The sequence below is a fragment of the Falco biarmicus genome, chromosome 7 (assembly GCF_023638135.1).
Source record: "Falco biarmicus isolate bFalBia1 chromosome 7, bFalBia1.pri, whole genome shotgun sequence".
Lineage (NCBI taxonomy): Eukaryota > Metazoa > Chordata > Aves > Falconiformes > Falconidae > Falco > Falco biarmicus.
The window spans coordinates 37,470,243-37,486,481 of record NC_079294.1 but is presented as its reverse complement, the minus strand read 5'-3'; the positions used below and the strand labels follow the sequence as shown (position 1 = coordinate 37,486,481).

Below are 16,239 nucleotides of genomic sequence, written 5' to 3'. Positions count from 1 at the left end.
CACTTAATTTTAAGAATATACTTTCGAGTTGAGAACACTGAAATATCCTGCTAATTTTTTTCTGTGCTCATTTAACAAACGAGCTTAGAGAAGAGAGCCCATGAGCAATCTCACTCCCCAAATCTGATCTGACTTCTACCCTGCTATTTCATACTATTCTTCCAGAGTCCCATTTAAGAAACAAGTGGTAGACAAGACCAATTTAGAAATTACACTTCATAGTCTAGTTACATAAATTGTAAATAAAAATGAAGTTACAATGGAGACACGAGTGGGCACTGAGCAGGCTGAAACCCAGAAACCAAAAGGCCAACAAAGCACACTTCCAGCTTGTGGCTTTGCCAGCTGAACACCTGTTACTTGTAAAAAGGTTTGCTTTGTACCTTAAAATGAGCTCAAGCTAGTATTATGGCCCAATCTCAAAATAACACCATTTGAAAAACTAAGATTTTACATTTTTGCCTGAAAAGGTGACCTCTCTACCTTTCTCTGACCATTCTTCCTATGCTCTGAACCATCCCTTTCACATCTCACAGCTTTTGTTTCTCCTCTAAGTGATTCAAGCACTTAATTTTTTTCAGGTATTCCAAGTTGCACAGATCTGCCACAGATCAACTTCATCTAATCCATCATATTACCTAATTTGCATTTCATTTCCTCCCTGCTTACCCAGAAATTGCCAATAACCTCAGGGATTAAGCAAAAAAAAAAAAAAAAATCTAAGAAAACTGGAACCACATTATCTACTTTTACTCCGTCCACATTCAGTAGGAAGCTGCTACCTGCTCAGATGACAGAGCTTTCTTCCTGCATATTGTTCTTTGCCTCTCAGCAAACCATACGATGTAAGAACTTGTGTGGCTTTCCAATTTACTTTTGCACCATTAATTTTGATAAAAACAGTTTGTCACATGACCTTTTTAGTATTTGCATAAAATCCAAATGTGTATATTCTCCAGTTTACTCTAGTTATGCTATTTAATTTTGTTTGCGGGTAAGTTCTCTGTATTCTCTCATTCAAACAAATATTGCAAGGAGCTTTTTGTTATCAAAGTGCTCAAAAGTAAATAAAAAGCCTTTGACTGCAGCACTTAAAAGGACAGAGTCTAAGAAGTCCTAGGTAAAAGTAACATTTAAATGTACTTCCTGCAGGCACTCCAAAGCAGACTGGCCTGCTTGATGAAAGAGCAAGATTTATCACTACTTTCTGAAATAGATAAGGCAATACAACTGTAACAGCACATTAAGCATTTGAGGCTAGAGGGAAGAAACCAAAATAGCCATGCCTCAATTTGTTCCATAAAACTGCATCACCTCTCCTGCTGCAAACTACATTAAAGGTATAGACACTGCTTAGCCTTCAGTCCAGAGGCAGTATTTTCAAGGCTAGTTTAGGAGGACAAAACATAAGCTTTGTAAGTTTAACAGTGACCAGCATGAAGGAGAAAAGGGGGCGTGACACCAAACCACAAATGTCCTCTCCACAGTTAGCTGTGCTTGGGAGACACAGGAAGTGGCTAACATCACTGTTTTCTCAGTTTACAGCTTTGTACAAGTTCACCTTGAACAACTGCAGAGTTGTCAAAAATATCTGTTAGAAAACTAGTTATTAAACACACTAGTCAGATGCATGCAAGGTATGCAATGCTTCACATTCTCCAGCACAGGCATTCAGGGTTAACAGAAGGAGGTGATAAAATGAAACAAGTTACAATACAGTTGAAAGATCAAATGTAAAAACCTACCTTTTGTAGACTAGTTGGGTTCAGCTGTGTTTTGTCAATTATTTTTATGGCAACCTAAAGGAAGAGTTCATAATCAGTATTTTCCGTATGAACAATGCAGCAATATTACAACATGGTCAAATCCAGTAACAGAAAACATGCAAATTACACAAAACTCACTCAAGTTTCTTCGGCAACTTATGTACTTGTATTTGAACTAAAAACGTTTGGAATTAATGCCTGAAGTGTAATTTGCTTCTACTGCAACAAACTAAACAGGAGAGTGGGAAAAAAATCTAATGTTTCAAGCATATTAAGGCAAGAAGCTCACTTAGTCTTCTGCTTGACATTAAGACCATCACACTTACTACAGGGGAAGCTCCAGCAACAGAGTGCAGTGTGCCTACAGATAATATTTACGCAGTATGATTACAGAACAGGTTACACAGTACTGACTGGGCATTGACAGTTTATGAAGATGCTTCTAAAAGCAGAGATTTCAGAGCAAATGAAAAGTAACTCCACAGAGATTTTGCAAGAACCAAGTTCACCTTTGGAAAGTCACTAATTGTTTGTATCAATTTGCTCCCTGACGGATATGAAAAGTATTGCTTGTACATCAACAAAAACCCACTGGCTGTAGTACAACAATTTGGGCAAGTTCATTCCTTTACTGGTTCTTTTTTTTTTTTTTTAGTAAATACTGCACAGAAATACTAAAGAACAAAATAAAAATTCCACAAAATAACTGAAAGAGAAATTCAGCACCATGGTAACTACTCAGAACCTGAAGATTTCAGGCAATGAACAGGCAACAGAGACAAGCTTCAGTGCAATGCAGTTTGGATATAGGATGAGTAAGAACAGGAAACTGGAATCTTTCTAGAGTTACATGCCAATTGGTATTTTTCCTTTCTAAATTAAAGACTAAACATACCAGAACAAACTCTACAGAAGCCAAGGAGATGGTGCCTCTCAAAGAGGCAAACTGCTGCAACTCAGCCAATTATAATACCTCACCAATACAAAGCGAGGGCTTTCAATCCTCCTTGAATTTTTGGCTCAAACAGTAGGTGCTGCTGCTTCCCATGCCACAGCTTCCACTTCCCTGCGTCTCTTGGTGCTGTCTTTGTCATCTCATTAACTTGGAGTTGGCCACATATGGAATTAAGAACATCTTACATCAAAGCAAATTTATTTCCCTATATTCAAGTGCAAAACCATGTGGATGGATCATCATGATGGAGAGGGTAAGAGGGGAACACAGTGTTCAACACTTGGGTGTATCACAGAATCATATGATGGATATGGTGCTTTCTGAAACTGAGATTTAAGATTTATTTTGAGCACTTCTAGATGCAAGATACAATGAGGCATCACCAAGAAGCCATCTAAGAATACTTTTGCTTCAGGGAGCATCTTCTCCTAAGGTATGCTACTGAAATTAAAGATCATTATTTCCCAAGGCAAATTTCCATTGCAAAACCTTGAGAAATCACTTCAAAAATACAAACAAGGAGATAAACACATTAAGCAACAGGCATTTTTATGTTAGCAGCTGTGTACGAAACCAGAAAGATTTTTATCTCTACTGTCACGCCTGTTGAACTATTGTCACAAAAATAACAAAGTTACTTATTTCCCACAATCTCTTATAAATCCATGCTGGATGTAGAGTGACCACTGCCCTCACCAGCAGCAGGTAACGTTACCTGAAAGTCACCTGGTGTCCCAAGACCACCCATGCTACAGAAGATGGCTGTTGGCTTGGTAAGCGCATTCCACTCAGAACAAGTTGTATTGTGTTCTGAGCTGTAGTATTCTGGTCAATCTTTGAAAGATGTAAACTTGTTTCAACCCATGAAGCCTTAAGCTATGGGGTTTCTGCAAAACACAGCTCACCTCTCTGACCGTGCATTTGTGTCAGATGATCAGAGAGGTCTCTGCCACTGGCAAACAAATTCAGCCCTGGAGATACAGGGAAGGTACACACCTCAGTTTTCTGAAAGGCAGACTCACAGGCCTATTCAGTGCATTAATTACAGCCTTGAAGGCAGGATGAATTTAGAGAATTCCTATAAACATGCATACTGAGAGTACAACGTGTTAACACTGATTTTGAGAGCTTGAACCCATCATCAGAACAAGGAGCAATTTCAGGTGCCTTGATAAGGTCTGCAAACCACAATCAAAGGGAGTCTGCCCTCAAGAATAGCCCTGAAGAAAAAGAAAATCCTCCATTTTACTAAGTGCAGTTAATAAAGCATCAAATTGCCCTCTAAAGCAGAAACTTTGTTCTCTTCACACAAAGTGAATCTGGAATGGTTTCAAGTATTGTGTGCTATGGCCAATGCTGGAGGAATGCAAGTCCACCTACACTGCTACACCACTGCATCAGCCATGACAGTGTGAGATTATTAGCAGAATTAGAATAAACTTTACTTTCACCATTCACAGTAACATGACTTAACGTATTCCCCCCTACATGATTCGAATGGGAGAGTTAAAGCAATCAGAAGTTGAGACACTGAGCAAATTGCCCGAACTGCTACTACTCAATGTTTTCTCCCTCTTAAATTTCATTTTTTCCAAGGGAAGAACAGAAAGACGATGACAATGGATCCTGAAAGAATCCTGTCTCAGTAGGAAACTTCAACTTCCTGGCTATTAACTGAACACATGCCTTTAACAAACAGAAGGATGCATTTATTTCTGGCTGCAATTCCAACCACCTCGGTAACAGCAAAAGGTAGTTTTATCTTTTAGATTAATTTTGGCAAGTACAGAAAACCTGTCAGAGGAAATATCCTTTGATAAATTACAACAGAAAATACATGGCTTAAAGTCAAAGAATTAACAAAAGCAGATTTACAACTAAGATTCTTGGTTTTCAAAGGGCAGACAGACTACAAGTAATGCTCTCCTGGACAGAGGATCTCAAAGGAACACGTTTCCAAACATCAGCTCTAGTGCAGTGAAGCTAACCTGCCCTCCATATCTCTACAGCGAACAGAAGGCCACACAGTCCTTGGCAGGACAATTCAACCCCCTCAAGTTAGGCTGATGTTCTGATTATCCCCTGAAGAGCTAAATATTTTTGTAATTTGAGGCTGGGCTCTCACCATACATCCTGCAGACGCAGTAAAGATGGAGATGAAAGAGTCCTGGAATTTAGTTACTAGGGTTGGAAACACGAAAGCTCTATCTCAAGCAACAGGAAAACTCATAGGGAAGGACTTCAGATGTAAGGAGATGAGCAACTGCCCTAGAAAAATGGTTGAACAAACATACCCTCCTCCCAAGAAGTGACAGAAAAGTGCTGATCTGCTGCATGATTTAGAAGTTAATCAGTGCAGAGATATAAAGAAGGAATTGCCATAAAATGAAACTGAACCGGACACTTAGAAGAACATTAAGAATAGCCACATAGCAAGAATTTGAGGGTTCAAATACAGCAAAGATACAGCAAAGACGAAAACTCATTTAAGCGTGACTCCCAAAATTAAGCATTTTATTTTAGGTTTTGGTACATAAGATGGAAAAAAAGAATATGAACAAAGACAGGACAGCCAGCAGGAATGAGTGTGTAAAGCAGGAAATCACAAATTCAGGAAGATGAGTGCCAACTGGCTGAGGCCAGACTGAGAATATTACCCTAGAATTCTTAAGAGTTGCATGTTTAAAGGAGAAAAAAAAGAAAAAAAAATGCATTCTTGTAGCACAGATTTCTAACATCAAGAACAAAATGGCAACACAGGTTTAGACAACTTTTTTTTTCCTAGTAGAGTGATTTATCACAAGATTTTTGAGCTTGAAACTTGCAAGCAAAAAATAGGGAAATAGACAGAAGGGTTAAATACAACATATTTTCCTACAGTAAATTGTGCCCTATGGAAACACACAAGATATGACCACCTGGACTATTGTAAAGCCTCATCTAGGAAGATGCATGGAAATTACTGAACTAGATAAGCTGAAATGTGCACACAGCTTTTTTAATTTAAAAAAATGGCTAAAGAGATATCAGGTTGGAAATAAATGAGTAAGAGTTTTTCAAGGACAGGACTTGGGATCAGCCCTGTTTAATATCTGTATCAGTGGCCTTGGCACGGGAAGTCAAATTAAGTCTGTTGAAGGAGTTAAAAGGCACCATCAAATACAATGGAAAACTGATATAAACAACCTTGGAGATGAGTTAGCGAAGAAAGAGAGACTGAGTACAAGGTGCTGTTGCTGATCACAACCAAAAAAACATCTACGTGACAGCCATGAAAAAGGTTAGCACAATCTAAAGATTGATCCGATAAATACTTCTGTAAGGGCAAGGATAAATTAATGACACTGGGGAAACTGTTATCCAGAATATTGTGAACAATTCTGGTCATACACATCTAAAATATGTAATTATTATCTATGCTGTACACTTCACCTAGCAAGAAAAGAAACTTCTACTCATCTCACAAAGAAAAAAAAATGTTTAAAATACCTTCAAGATATTTCCATAAAAATAGTTTAATCGTTCCCTTCAAAGGAATGCCACTTATTCTAGATAACCCTAGATATTCTAGGACCAATGGCCACGTCTTGGAAAGTATTCATGCTCTGAACTGACTGAATGACATCTATTCAATGACAGTTAAAAGGAACTTAATACTTGAACCTTTCCAAATTTGGCCAAAGATTTTACACTGTCTGTTGAAATTTCAAACAAAACAAAACAAAAAAGCCAGAGGTCAACAGTTATGTGCAAGTAAAAGAAAATGTGCTTTAATTTTTGCAAAGCAATGTGTGCTACGATACCTATCTCCAACTCTTATACCTATAATTATAGCAAAGAAATATTCACCAAGTACTTGCATTTCCTGTGTTAAGTATCACTAAAAAGAAGAGGGAAGTTATGTGGAAAGCAAGTAGCCAAAAACTTAGTCTACAAATGAGCACTAACTTCAACACCAGAAGACAACTGTTTATCACTGTCAGCTTAAAAAAAAAAAAACTTCCCTCCCAACAACTCTTGTTGATGTTTCCTCTATTCCTCCTAGTGCTACTGAACTCCACATTATCTCAGAAAAAAAAAGAAATTCCCTTAGAGTGCTGCAGTCAGCCACATAGCCTTCTTCAAAAGTCCTTGCCCAGTATCAGCAAACATTTACTTCATTAGACAGGTTTGGCAAGAAAAGGTCAACAAGGTGCTTCTCGCTTTTTCAGTACATAGAGCTGCTATTAATAAAACAGCACCAAGAAACACCTTGCAACAAGCAAACAGGACTACAGCTCACCAAATCAGAACCATCATTAAGTGCAAGTTATAAATTACATTGCAATGGGATGCAGAAACTAATTACAGAGCTGAGTTAGACACTATAAAGCGATACAAGAAAAAGCTTGTCTCTACCACACACCACTTCCCAAGGCTGCCCTGCACTGCATATACTAGCAGAACTCTGGGAGAAACATTGTTTTTGCAAGAAAATACTGCATTTGGGCTACTCAGACCATAATCAAGAAGATACATTAGTTCTCATTCCTGACTTCTCCTCTAATATGGCTCTGCACTACAGAGACACCAAGAAGCAGTCTTTCCAGGCAAGCTTATTTAATTGCTAAATACTGAGCTCTTTTTTGAGAATGGAGGATTTAGTAGAGAATTCTAGCAGCAAACTTTTACACAATTCATTTGGACAGAAACCTGTCAAAAATACAAATTTAAGAGACCATTTTCAAGAGAAATTGTTTTGCAATCATTACTTAGGAAAAACAGTCTTCCGTTTCTCTTCTTTTCTACATCAGTGGCAATATCTCCAGTGAAATGTGCTAAATGTTCACAGACTTAGATGATGCTATTCTAAGACAACCTTCACACCTACTGCAGTTCACTACTGTTTACACCCATTCCACTTTACCTCTCTGCCAGTTAGGATGTGCCTTGCCAGTTTTACTTTTGCAAAGTTCCCCTTTCCAATCGTTTTAAGGAGTCTGTAATTTCCAATATGTGGCTGCTCATCTGCGCAGGAAGCTATAGAGTTCCTGCAGCGAGCTCCAGAGCGCCCAGTTCGAGAGGAGACCTCCTGCCGTCCATCTCCATGGGACGTGTGCTGCAATAAAAACATACACAGATAAGGCAGAGACATAAAGACAAACACATCAATGATGAGAAGCATACAACATTCAAAAACATTAGCAAATCCTTTGAAGAAACCCTCAAAGGATCCAGCTCAAACTTCAGATTCAAGCTGAACCTTGTTCTGATGGGGTCAAATAAAGAGGTTCCCAGTTCACAAAACAATATCTATTTCATCACCTGGTAAACACAAAGTGTAACATCACCTGAACTGCAGCAATAGTTAAGCGTTTTTGAGTAACTTGTGTGGACTGCCGAATCAGTTACAGAACATGGAGATGTTTGATATTATTTCTCATTTGCATTACTATGCCTAAATAGAGCAGGAAAGCCTTTGGAAAGGAGATATGAACAAAATTTTTCAAAAGCACACATAGTAAAATGTTCGCCCTTATCAGACAGTTTAATACTACCAAGAAAATAATAAAAGGTGGGGTTTTTTTCTGTTGTACTAGACTCCTGTTCCTACAAAATATTATGACTGAAAATACCCAGGATGGCCGGAAAACAAGTGAAGAAATCTTACCTAATGTATAGAAACCTCAGATATTAATAGGCTGAGCACCAGTTACAGAGATCTGAGACACTGTCCGCAGTCTGCTAAGTTCCTTTCAGTTTCCCAGAACAGCTATTAATTGTAAAGATGAATGGGTATACCTCATACCTGTAAGTCTTCATTAGATCACACGGTTAATGTAACAGTAAAGTATTTTTTTAATTTCCTGACCGCCTGTTTATGAAAAAGCAGGTCCCTTCATGTTCTCAACTCATGGTTGAGGTCTATACCCCAAATTTACTAATTAAAGTATTAGTTAGAAATGCTCAGTACTCTGCAAATGTGGAGTAAACATCTGGCTACACAGAAAATGACATGCTAAATTCACAGTCATCCTAGAAATCCCAGATCTCACTCTTCTGCTACTACTCCTCTTGCTGAAACCCAGCAGGGACAACCCAAAATCTGGCATACAGCAACACAGTCTGAAAATCACTGTCGCATAAGGATGCAAGATTGTAGCTCAAGAGCTAATAACCATGGTACAAGCACAGATGAACAAACCCATGCTTGCATGACACTTGGCAAGTTCCACACTCTATTTAATAACCTGATGTAACCTTGTGACCATATACTCTGGCATCTTAAGTTCCTTGATTTGTTAATTTGAGTGCAACAGCTGTGACCAAATTATTTTTAAAAACACATTCACTTCACCTAAGAAATACTACTGATGGAAGTCTACAACAACTATTAGAAAATTGTTTCAAAAGTTACCATTTTAAAAAAATACATACATACACACCGTGCATATAATGTTTTAGTATCAATCTGGCTTTAGCTTCTCCTACTGCCTGGCTACTGCACTGTTGCCAGGTTTGTACTTAATTACTATGCTCACATACACCTTCACTTTAATAAGTTACTTGCTTAGGCTCCCTGAACATGCTGCTGTGAGAATAATTAAGGAGACATTTTTGTAGATCTTTTCAGAACCCACTCCTATTTTGCCAGCATCTTTTTGTGGGGCTCAGGCTAGAACTGGATATGCCATGCCAACAGTAGGTGCAGCAGGACTAAACACAGAGACTGTATCTTCTGGTCAACACCCCACTGACTTAAACGGACAGAACTAGCCTTCTTGGCAGAAGACCATCTGTATCTGACCACCCAACATTGACCCTAAGACTTTTTAGAGAATTATTGCTTCCCATTCCCTTTCCACACATGACTTTAATTCCTGCTTCCTTACATGCATGATCTCACATTTAGCTGAGGTGAAATGCAGAGTCTCCATACATGCAGGTTATTACATGTTCCTGATGATTGGCACATCCTGTCCTATTTAATATTCTAACAATCTTTACCCTGGTTTTCAGGAGCAGTAGCATACATTTCTTCCAAACCACTAATAAACTGACACATGAACAGGAAGCACACCCGTAACAAGATCCAGTAAAAATTCAATGCTTAATAACAATTCATTGTCCTAAATATCTCAAGACCTGTAACAACTGCATAAGTGCTTATTAGCCAACAATTCTCAAGGAGAAGGATGACAAAAGCAGTCACCCAGCTGAAGGACCTACAGAAGTCGGTGAAATCCTCTATTAACAGCTTCACTGTTTTGCACCCGCTTAACACCAGGCTGGCGCTGGTTGTTCAAGCCATTTTAGTTACCCCTGTGTGTACTGGCACAGTAATGCCAATTCTCTGTACTTCCCTGAACTGTGACTTCTAACAAACCTTGAAGCACACAGAACTCCTCCGTCAGCTCCTTTGGTACCTTCTAGTGTCAAATTATTCAGACCAGCTAGAAAAAAGCAGCAACTGCTGATGCTAGATGCTAACATCCTCCTACCTTGCTACCCCCAGCGATCAGGGACTGGAATGTCCTGTACAGGGCCATGAGGGTATTTCTTGGATATATTAGAGGAAGGCTCACTTTTAGTTCAACTACAGCATCCCAGGACCACAGCTGTACTACTTACATTGTGTTACACTGAGGTGATAACCCACCTCAGAAAAAGCAGGGTATCAGAACTACTTAGACTACAGCCCTTTCACACCTGGGCATGTAGCACAGGCACACAAGCTGGCTTCAGCAGGAGCCAGCCCATCTCCAAGTACGACTTAATAGCTTAGGCTCTTCAGCAGACATTCAACAAGTAGGTTGCTTTTGGAACCACACAGCTGACTCTGAAAACAGAGTATTTGCATCTGCGCTGTCTTGTGCTTGAACTAAAAAAAACTGTGTTAGACCTGAGCTAGCTAATGAGGCAGGTGAGATGCGGCATCAGGTACCAAGCATTTGCAAACCAGAGAACCTGTATGCAGGTTCTTCAGAACTAATCTTACTCATATGTTATTTTATATAAATAATACTAAGTAAAATAAATGTTTTGTTGTATTAACTAATTCTACTCCACATAGTAAACCACCCCAGTTAAGATATATTGAGAGCTTCACTGTCCTCTGTTGAGAAATGACTTCTGTGTCCTTTCATTTTTTTTCCATGCATTCTAGTTTTGCATTTAAAGGGAGGAATTAGCAGCTGTGAATTTATTTGGACTAGCATTGATAAATTTAACACAATCTCCTTGTACAGTGGTTTGCATTTCCACCCTAATCCAGAATATTTCTTGTCAAGAATATGACCTTTTTTCAGAGGTGGCTTTTGAATATCAAGCTGTGTTTTCCTAAGCAGTTCAGTTCTCTCCAAATGACTTGCTCATATCCATGTTTCACTCTGTAGAAATCTGTCTATTTGCAACCACATCTAGTTTGGACTTCATTTCACTTCACATAACTAAATCTATCAGCAAGTTCTTCCTCTGTCAAATAGAAGATTATCATATTGAACAGAACACAAGCTTTCTAAGCAGAAAACAGATTCCCAGTTTTAACATGAATTTTCTTTTGCTTATGGAAATAAATGAAGAAGAGGGCTTGGTAGCATACGGTACTAAAAGGCATAAACTCAAAACTGAGTAAAGTGTTTCTCCGACCAAAATGATTTTCAAGAAGCCATGATAGGTAGATGGGAAGCTAAATGGTGTAGGCAAAAAGAAGCAAAAATATAGATGGTCCAGAAAAAGTTCAAGTCACGCACTGGCTTGTACAGCATTACCTGTACTGTGCTACTTCCCAGGGTAGTTTCTTCAGCAAACATTAACAGCTCCAATCTCAGCCCAGAGAAATAGTAATAGCATGCTGTGCTCTCTAAATTGAGATGCAGGTCATTTGTCTTTTTCCCAAGCAGACCCTCAACTCCGCAGATTTGGTCTTCCTCACCCCCTGACCCCCAAAGATTCTGTTCAATGTCAGGCTTATTTCCCAGGTCCACGTTTATATGACTTCAATAAGAAAGGGAGTTTGTGTTAAAAACACAAGCATGTGTTTATTTGTATTAAGTTTCCATACATTGTGGTAGGTGAGCTGTCTCTCCTGGACATGCATTCTGCATAAGGGTAACACTTGTTCATGACACTCACTGTGGCTAAGGGACTCCCAAAATACCTGTCTTTAAGCAAAGACAGACCATTATACTGCAGACAGGGAACTGAAGCATGGAGACTGGGTTCTTTGTGTGGCTTCAGGCTAGCCAGAGTCACCATGTCTTTTAAGAGAAAAGTCTCCTGAAATCCACTCATGACAAGAAAACACTTGGTTCCATATCTTGACATGCATGAGGTTTCATTTCAAAATCTTTTAAATACTTTAAATGGCGGTTTGGTGCATATAGTGGAGGGTACCCTGAAAAACTATCCATTTTCAAGCCAACAAGACAATCTCTCTCAAAAAAAAAAAAAAACACAAACCAAAAAAAACCCCAGCAAACCATTCTCCTCCACCCAGCCCCACCCTGGTATTACTCAACCCAGAAGGAAATGGCGTAAAACATCTCCATTTGTGAGAGACCTTACTGCGAGGGAGGGACTAAGCCCAAGACCAACTATATTTGGAACAACGCAAAACCCACCTTTTCGCAAAAGCTTTCCCCCAATGATGAGCCGACATCCTTTCATAGCCAGATAATGATTAGCATGAAGAGAAAGAAAAAGAAAAGAAAAGAAAGTAAAAAGCAAATGAAGTATGAAGGTGCTGGTAACTGAAATCTTTTTGGTAGATGTTAGCTTTATCCAGTATCTGTATGATTAGAGAATATCTTAACATTAGGAACACACAGGGCAGAAGATTACTAGTATCAAAGTTCTTATACTGGTTAAGGTGGTCCCAAAAGATAAGAAAAACCTGGAAGAGACAGAATCTGATATCCATCCGAAGAGCTGAAAAACATTAAGCAATTAGAATGCCCAAGACCTTCAAAAATCCGTGTTTGTTTACAGCAAGTAGGAAGCTTTCTTTCTAAAACAGGGAGGATAAATAGTATCAACATTTTTTTAAAAAAAAGCATTAATTTTATGCAATAGCGAGAACTACTTTCACACCAGCCAGATTAACTAATAAAATGTAACCTTACAAAAGTCTCTAGGAATGTTTGTTACTTTAGCTGTTACCTCAACTTTGTATGAAATGCTACAAAGTGATACAGAATTTCTTGGAAAGCTGTCAGACCAGTAACAATGATGATATCCTCATTCGATTCAGCATTTTTAATTATTGTAAGAAAAAAATTGTACTTAAAGCCTATTCCTTACAATGTTAATGATCTAACCATTCTAGGACATGATGAACATTTGAGAAACTAAACTGCTTCGCTACCCGAACCTGGGCACACAACATACAAACACATGGCAATTTCTGGCTGCACACTCCCCACCAGCACTCTATTTATAGAAAAACTTACCAGGAAACATATCAGAGTTTTTTAAAAACACAAAAATATTTTTAAGTGAAACATGTGAAGGCAAATTTCACTGCACCCCTTCCTAACAATGTGTTCTATTTTATTTCCCATTCATCATTAACACTTCAAGAACATACAGACTGCTGAGTACTACTCAGTGTAAAAGAAAAAAGGTTAGCCCTAAGGATATTCACAAAGGTGGCATCTTATTGCAGGGATATATCCATGAAACAGCACAGCAGAGCATCCTGTAATTGCTGACGAAGGAATTCTGCTGAAAGTCAAAACACAGATTTACGGTTCTGGCAACCACCAAGAGGTGTCACAGCAAACACTCAACCACAATTGTTGATATACCAGTTACTGCTCTGGGAATCCCTAAGTTGTCATATATTATAAATTATGACATTATTCTCCTATATTATAATAGAAAGACATCAGGTGAAGATGTCCTGTACTTGTCCTGATTTTACTTCCCTCCCAGCACTGACCAGAGCATAAACAAGGACATGGAGAAGGTGGATTTTGTCAGATCCAGTATGCCCATGCAGATGTTCGCATAACCAATTCTTTGGTTCCAGCACATACCATTAAAAGGCATTTTTAGACTAGCTTGCTACATAATCAATCTTAAGAGTGAACAGTCATGGCTTCCATCTCATGAAATTTTAAACACTGTCCTACAAAGGAAAATGCTATCCCATGTGGCACTAAAGTTATCAATCCATGGAGGCAGATCTATTCACTGCAGTGTACTACAGCCCTACCATTATGGATGCTGCGATCGAATGGAACCACTGAGAGGGTTGGAACTCAGCAAGGGAGACAAACAGACCTCCTAGAAATATAGCTGGTAAAGGAGAGAAAACACTAATTTGGATGCTTCCATTGCCAAAAGATGAAGAATTCACTGTGTAATTCTCAGCATACCATGAGTACTCATTTCATTTAACTGGTATGACACTTCATAAAGATGAGTGGCTAGTTTAATTAGGTCGTATTTGTCAAACAACCAGTTTAAAGGCAGAACCTGCAGACTGAATGCAGTACTTGGCACACACAGGCTATACCTCTTGACACACACTCCTAATTGTTTCTAACCTCAGCAGGGAGGGCAAAATAAAGGAAGAAAACACGAGTAACACTCAGGACAAGGCAGCTACAGCTGAAACCAAGTAATGCAACCTCCTACACTGGGCAGCCTGATGCAGGTGGACAGTATGGACTGACATACTGGAGACTCGCTTGGCAGAGGAAGCATTGCTACCCAAAGCAACAGCTGCACATTCAATTCTGGCCCCAGACCAGTGGTGGGAAGAGTAGTGACAAATGCACCACTGCCCTGAAGATCAGAGTGGGAGAACGCCGATAGCAAAGCATTAACAGCCTTCAGCAAAGGAAGGATGCTCCCCTTCACAGACATACAGGGTCTGGCTCAGGAGTCCTTCCCATGTGTAACTACTACAGCTCCCACCAACGTATTTGACATCATTTGGTTCATACTCTATACAGTGTATGAAAGAGAGTGAAACTGTAATTCCATGATTAGCACTGAACAACACAACAGTGAAGAAATCCTGCTTATATAATCAAAAAGATAAGTCTGGTGCCAGTTAGAAAAGCTTTTTAAAAGCTCTTTTGTTGCTTCACATTATCAAGATCTGACATTGATCATATCTTTCCAGCCAAAGTTTCTTTACTGCTGATTAAAATGGATATTTATTGACATCAGCCTGGGGAATAATAGCTGAAGAGCCAACCATATTCTATTCTTCACCAACAATACTGCCAACTAAGTTGTTTCCAGAATCATCACTGTCAGTAATTACATGCTAAACAAAAAACCCCCTCACAGTTGGTTTTCAAAGACCACACTGAGCTTGCAGATAGAAAACTTTGTTTAGGCTTTAACCCTGCAGGAACAAATTTTATTTGAAAGTTAATTTTTGTTTATATATATACACACATACACACACAGAGCTCAACAAGTTGCTGCTTTATGGGCCAAGAATTCTTTCTTAACCCAAGGGTTTCACTCAGGAGACTGACTGGAGTGTTATCACAGGTGTACTTAGTACCTTTCAAGTTTATGTTTTAAGAGCTGTAAGTATCTATTCATCAAACGTTCTAAAGATTTTTAGTGGCAGATGATCTCCACACCAAGGAAAGCCAACCTTGATATGCCATGAGCCTAAAAAAAAAAAGTGACCTCCATTTTTGATCTGGCAGCATTACTTGACTGAGAAGAAGAGGAAGTTGCAGACATGTGCTACTTGTATATCATATGAAATGGAGATCTGAAGAGACAAATGCCTCCACTCTTAGAATTCCTTTGACTTGAATCACCTGAGGCACACAGTCAACAGGAATTGTCAACTTACATCAACATGAATGTCTTTTGACTACAATTAAAATGGAGAATCAAGCAGGTGAGGATATTAGGTGAGCAGGTAAGAAAGCCTAGGAAGAAGTCTATGAATTTTAGTGTACGAAACCCAGTATTTTCTCTTGTTTATATTCTTTCAATAATTTCTGTTGTGCTGTTTTTCAGACTGCTACTTCCAAGGTCATAATTTAAGTTACATTCAGTGGTGCTAATAAAATACATGAAATAAGTCTGACTTTTTAACAGCTTCTGGAGTAAGGTCCTGCAGCTTAGGTTTCTTGAGTTACTGAAATAATGTAAAGAGAAAAAGAAGTTTGTTTCAAGGAGCAGAACACCACAATTTGTGAAAGATGTACCACAGCAGTTACATACCTCTGTCTGTAGTTGTGGCACAACTCCAGTTATCTTAGCCCTAGGGTGCTGTGCTATGAGTGGCTTAAATCAAACCAAAACAAAAATAGTCAGAAGTATTTCCAGCCTTCCCCACCTGAACTGGACATTCCCATCCTCTCCTGCTGTGTCAGTATTTGCAGCCACACAGAATGGGGATAAACCCACTTTTCTTAAGGGTTCATTTCAATCAAATCAACAGCTGACCAGACTCATCATACAGCCCTGCAGTAATTAGTGCTGGCATAAACCACAGGTGGGAAGAGGCAGCCAAGGCTGATACCCCCCAGCAGCCACCTATCAGTTCAAGCT

At 39.0% G+C, this 16,239-nt stretch overlaps 1 protein-coding gene across 16 annotated transcripts in view; it reads right to left on the bottom strand.

Moving 5' to 3' along the window:
* The window catches only part of MARK3 (microtubule affinity regulating kinase 3), a 63,550-nt gene that overhangs the window by 42,833 nt on the left and 4,478 nt on the right, over positions 1-16,239 (bottom strand). For 11 of the 16 annotated variants that reach the window (XM_056347717.1, XM_056347720.1, XM_056347718.1 and 8 more), the window contains exons 2-4: positions 12,324-12,362; positions 7,628-7,819; positions 1,746-1,799 (exon numbers count right to left, since the gene is read on the bottom strand). In XM_056347717.1, coding sequence (XP_056203692.1) covers positions 1,746-1,799; positions 7,628-7,819; positions 12,324-12,362 — 285 coding nt within the window. The remainder of the gene's footprint in view (positions 1-1,745; positions 1,800-7,627; positions 7,820-12,323; positions 12,363-16,239) is intronic. The other 5 variants (XM_056347719.1, XM_056347727.1, XM_056347733.1 and 2 more) reach the window with 1 other exon arrangement.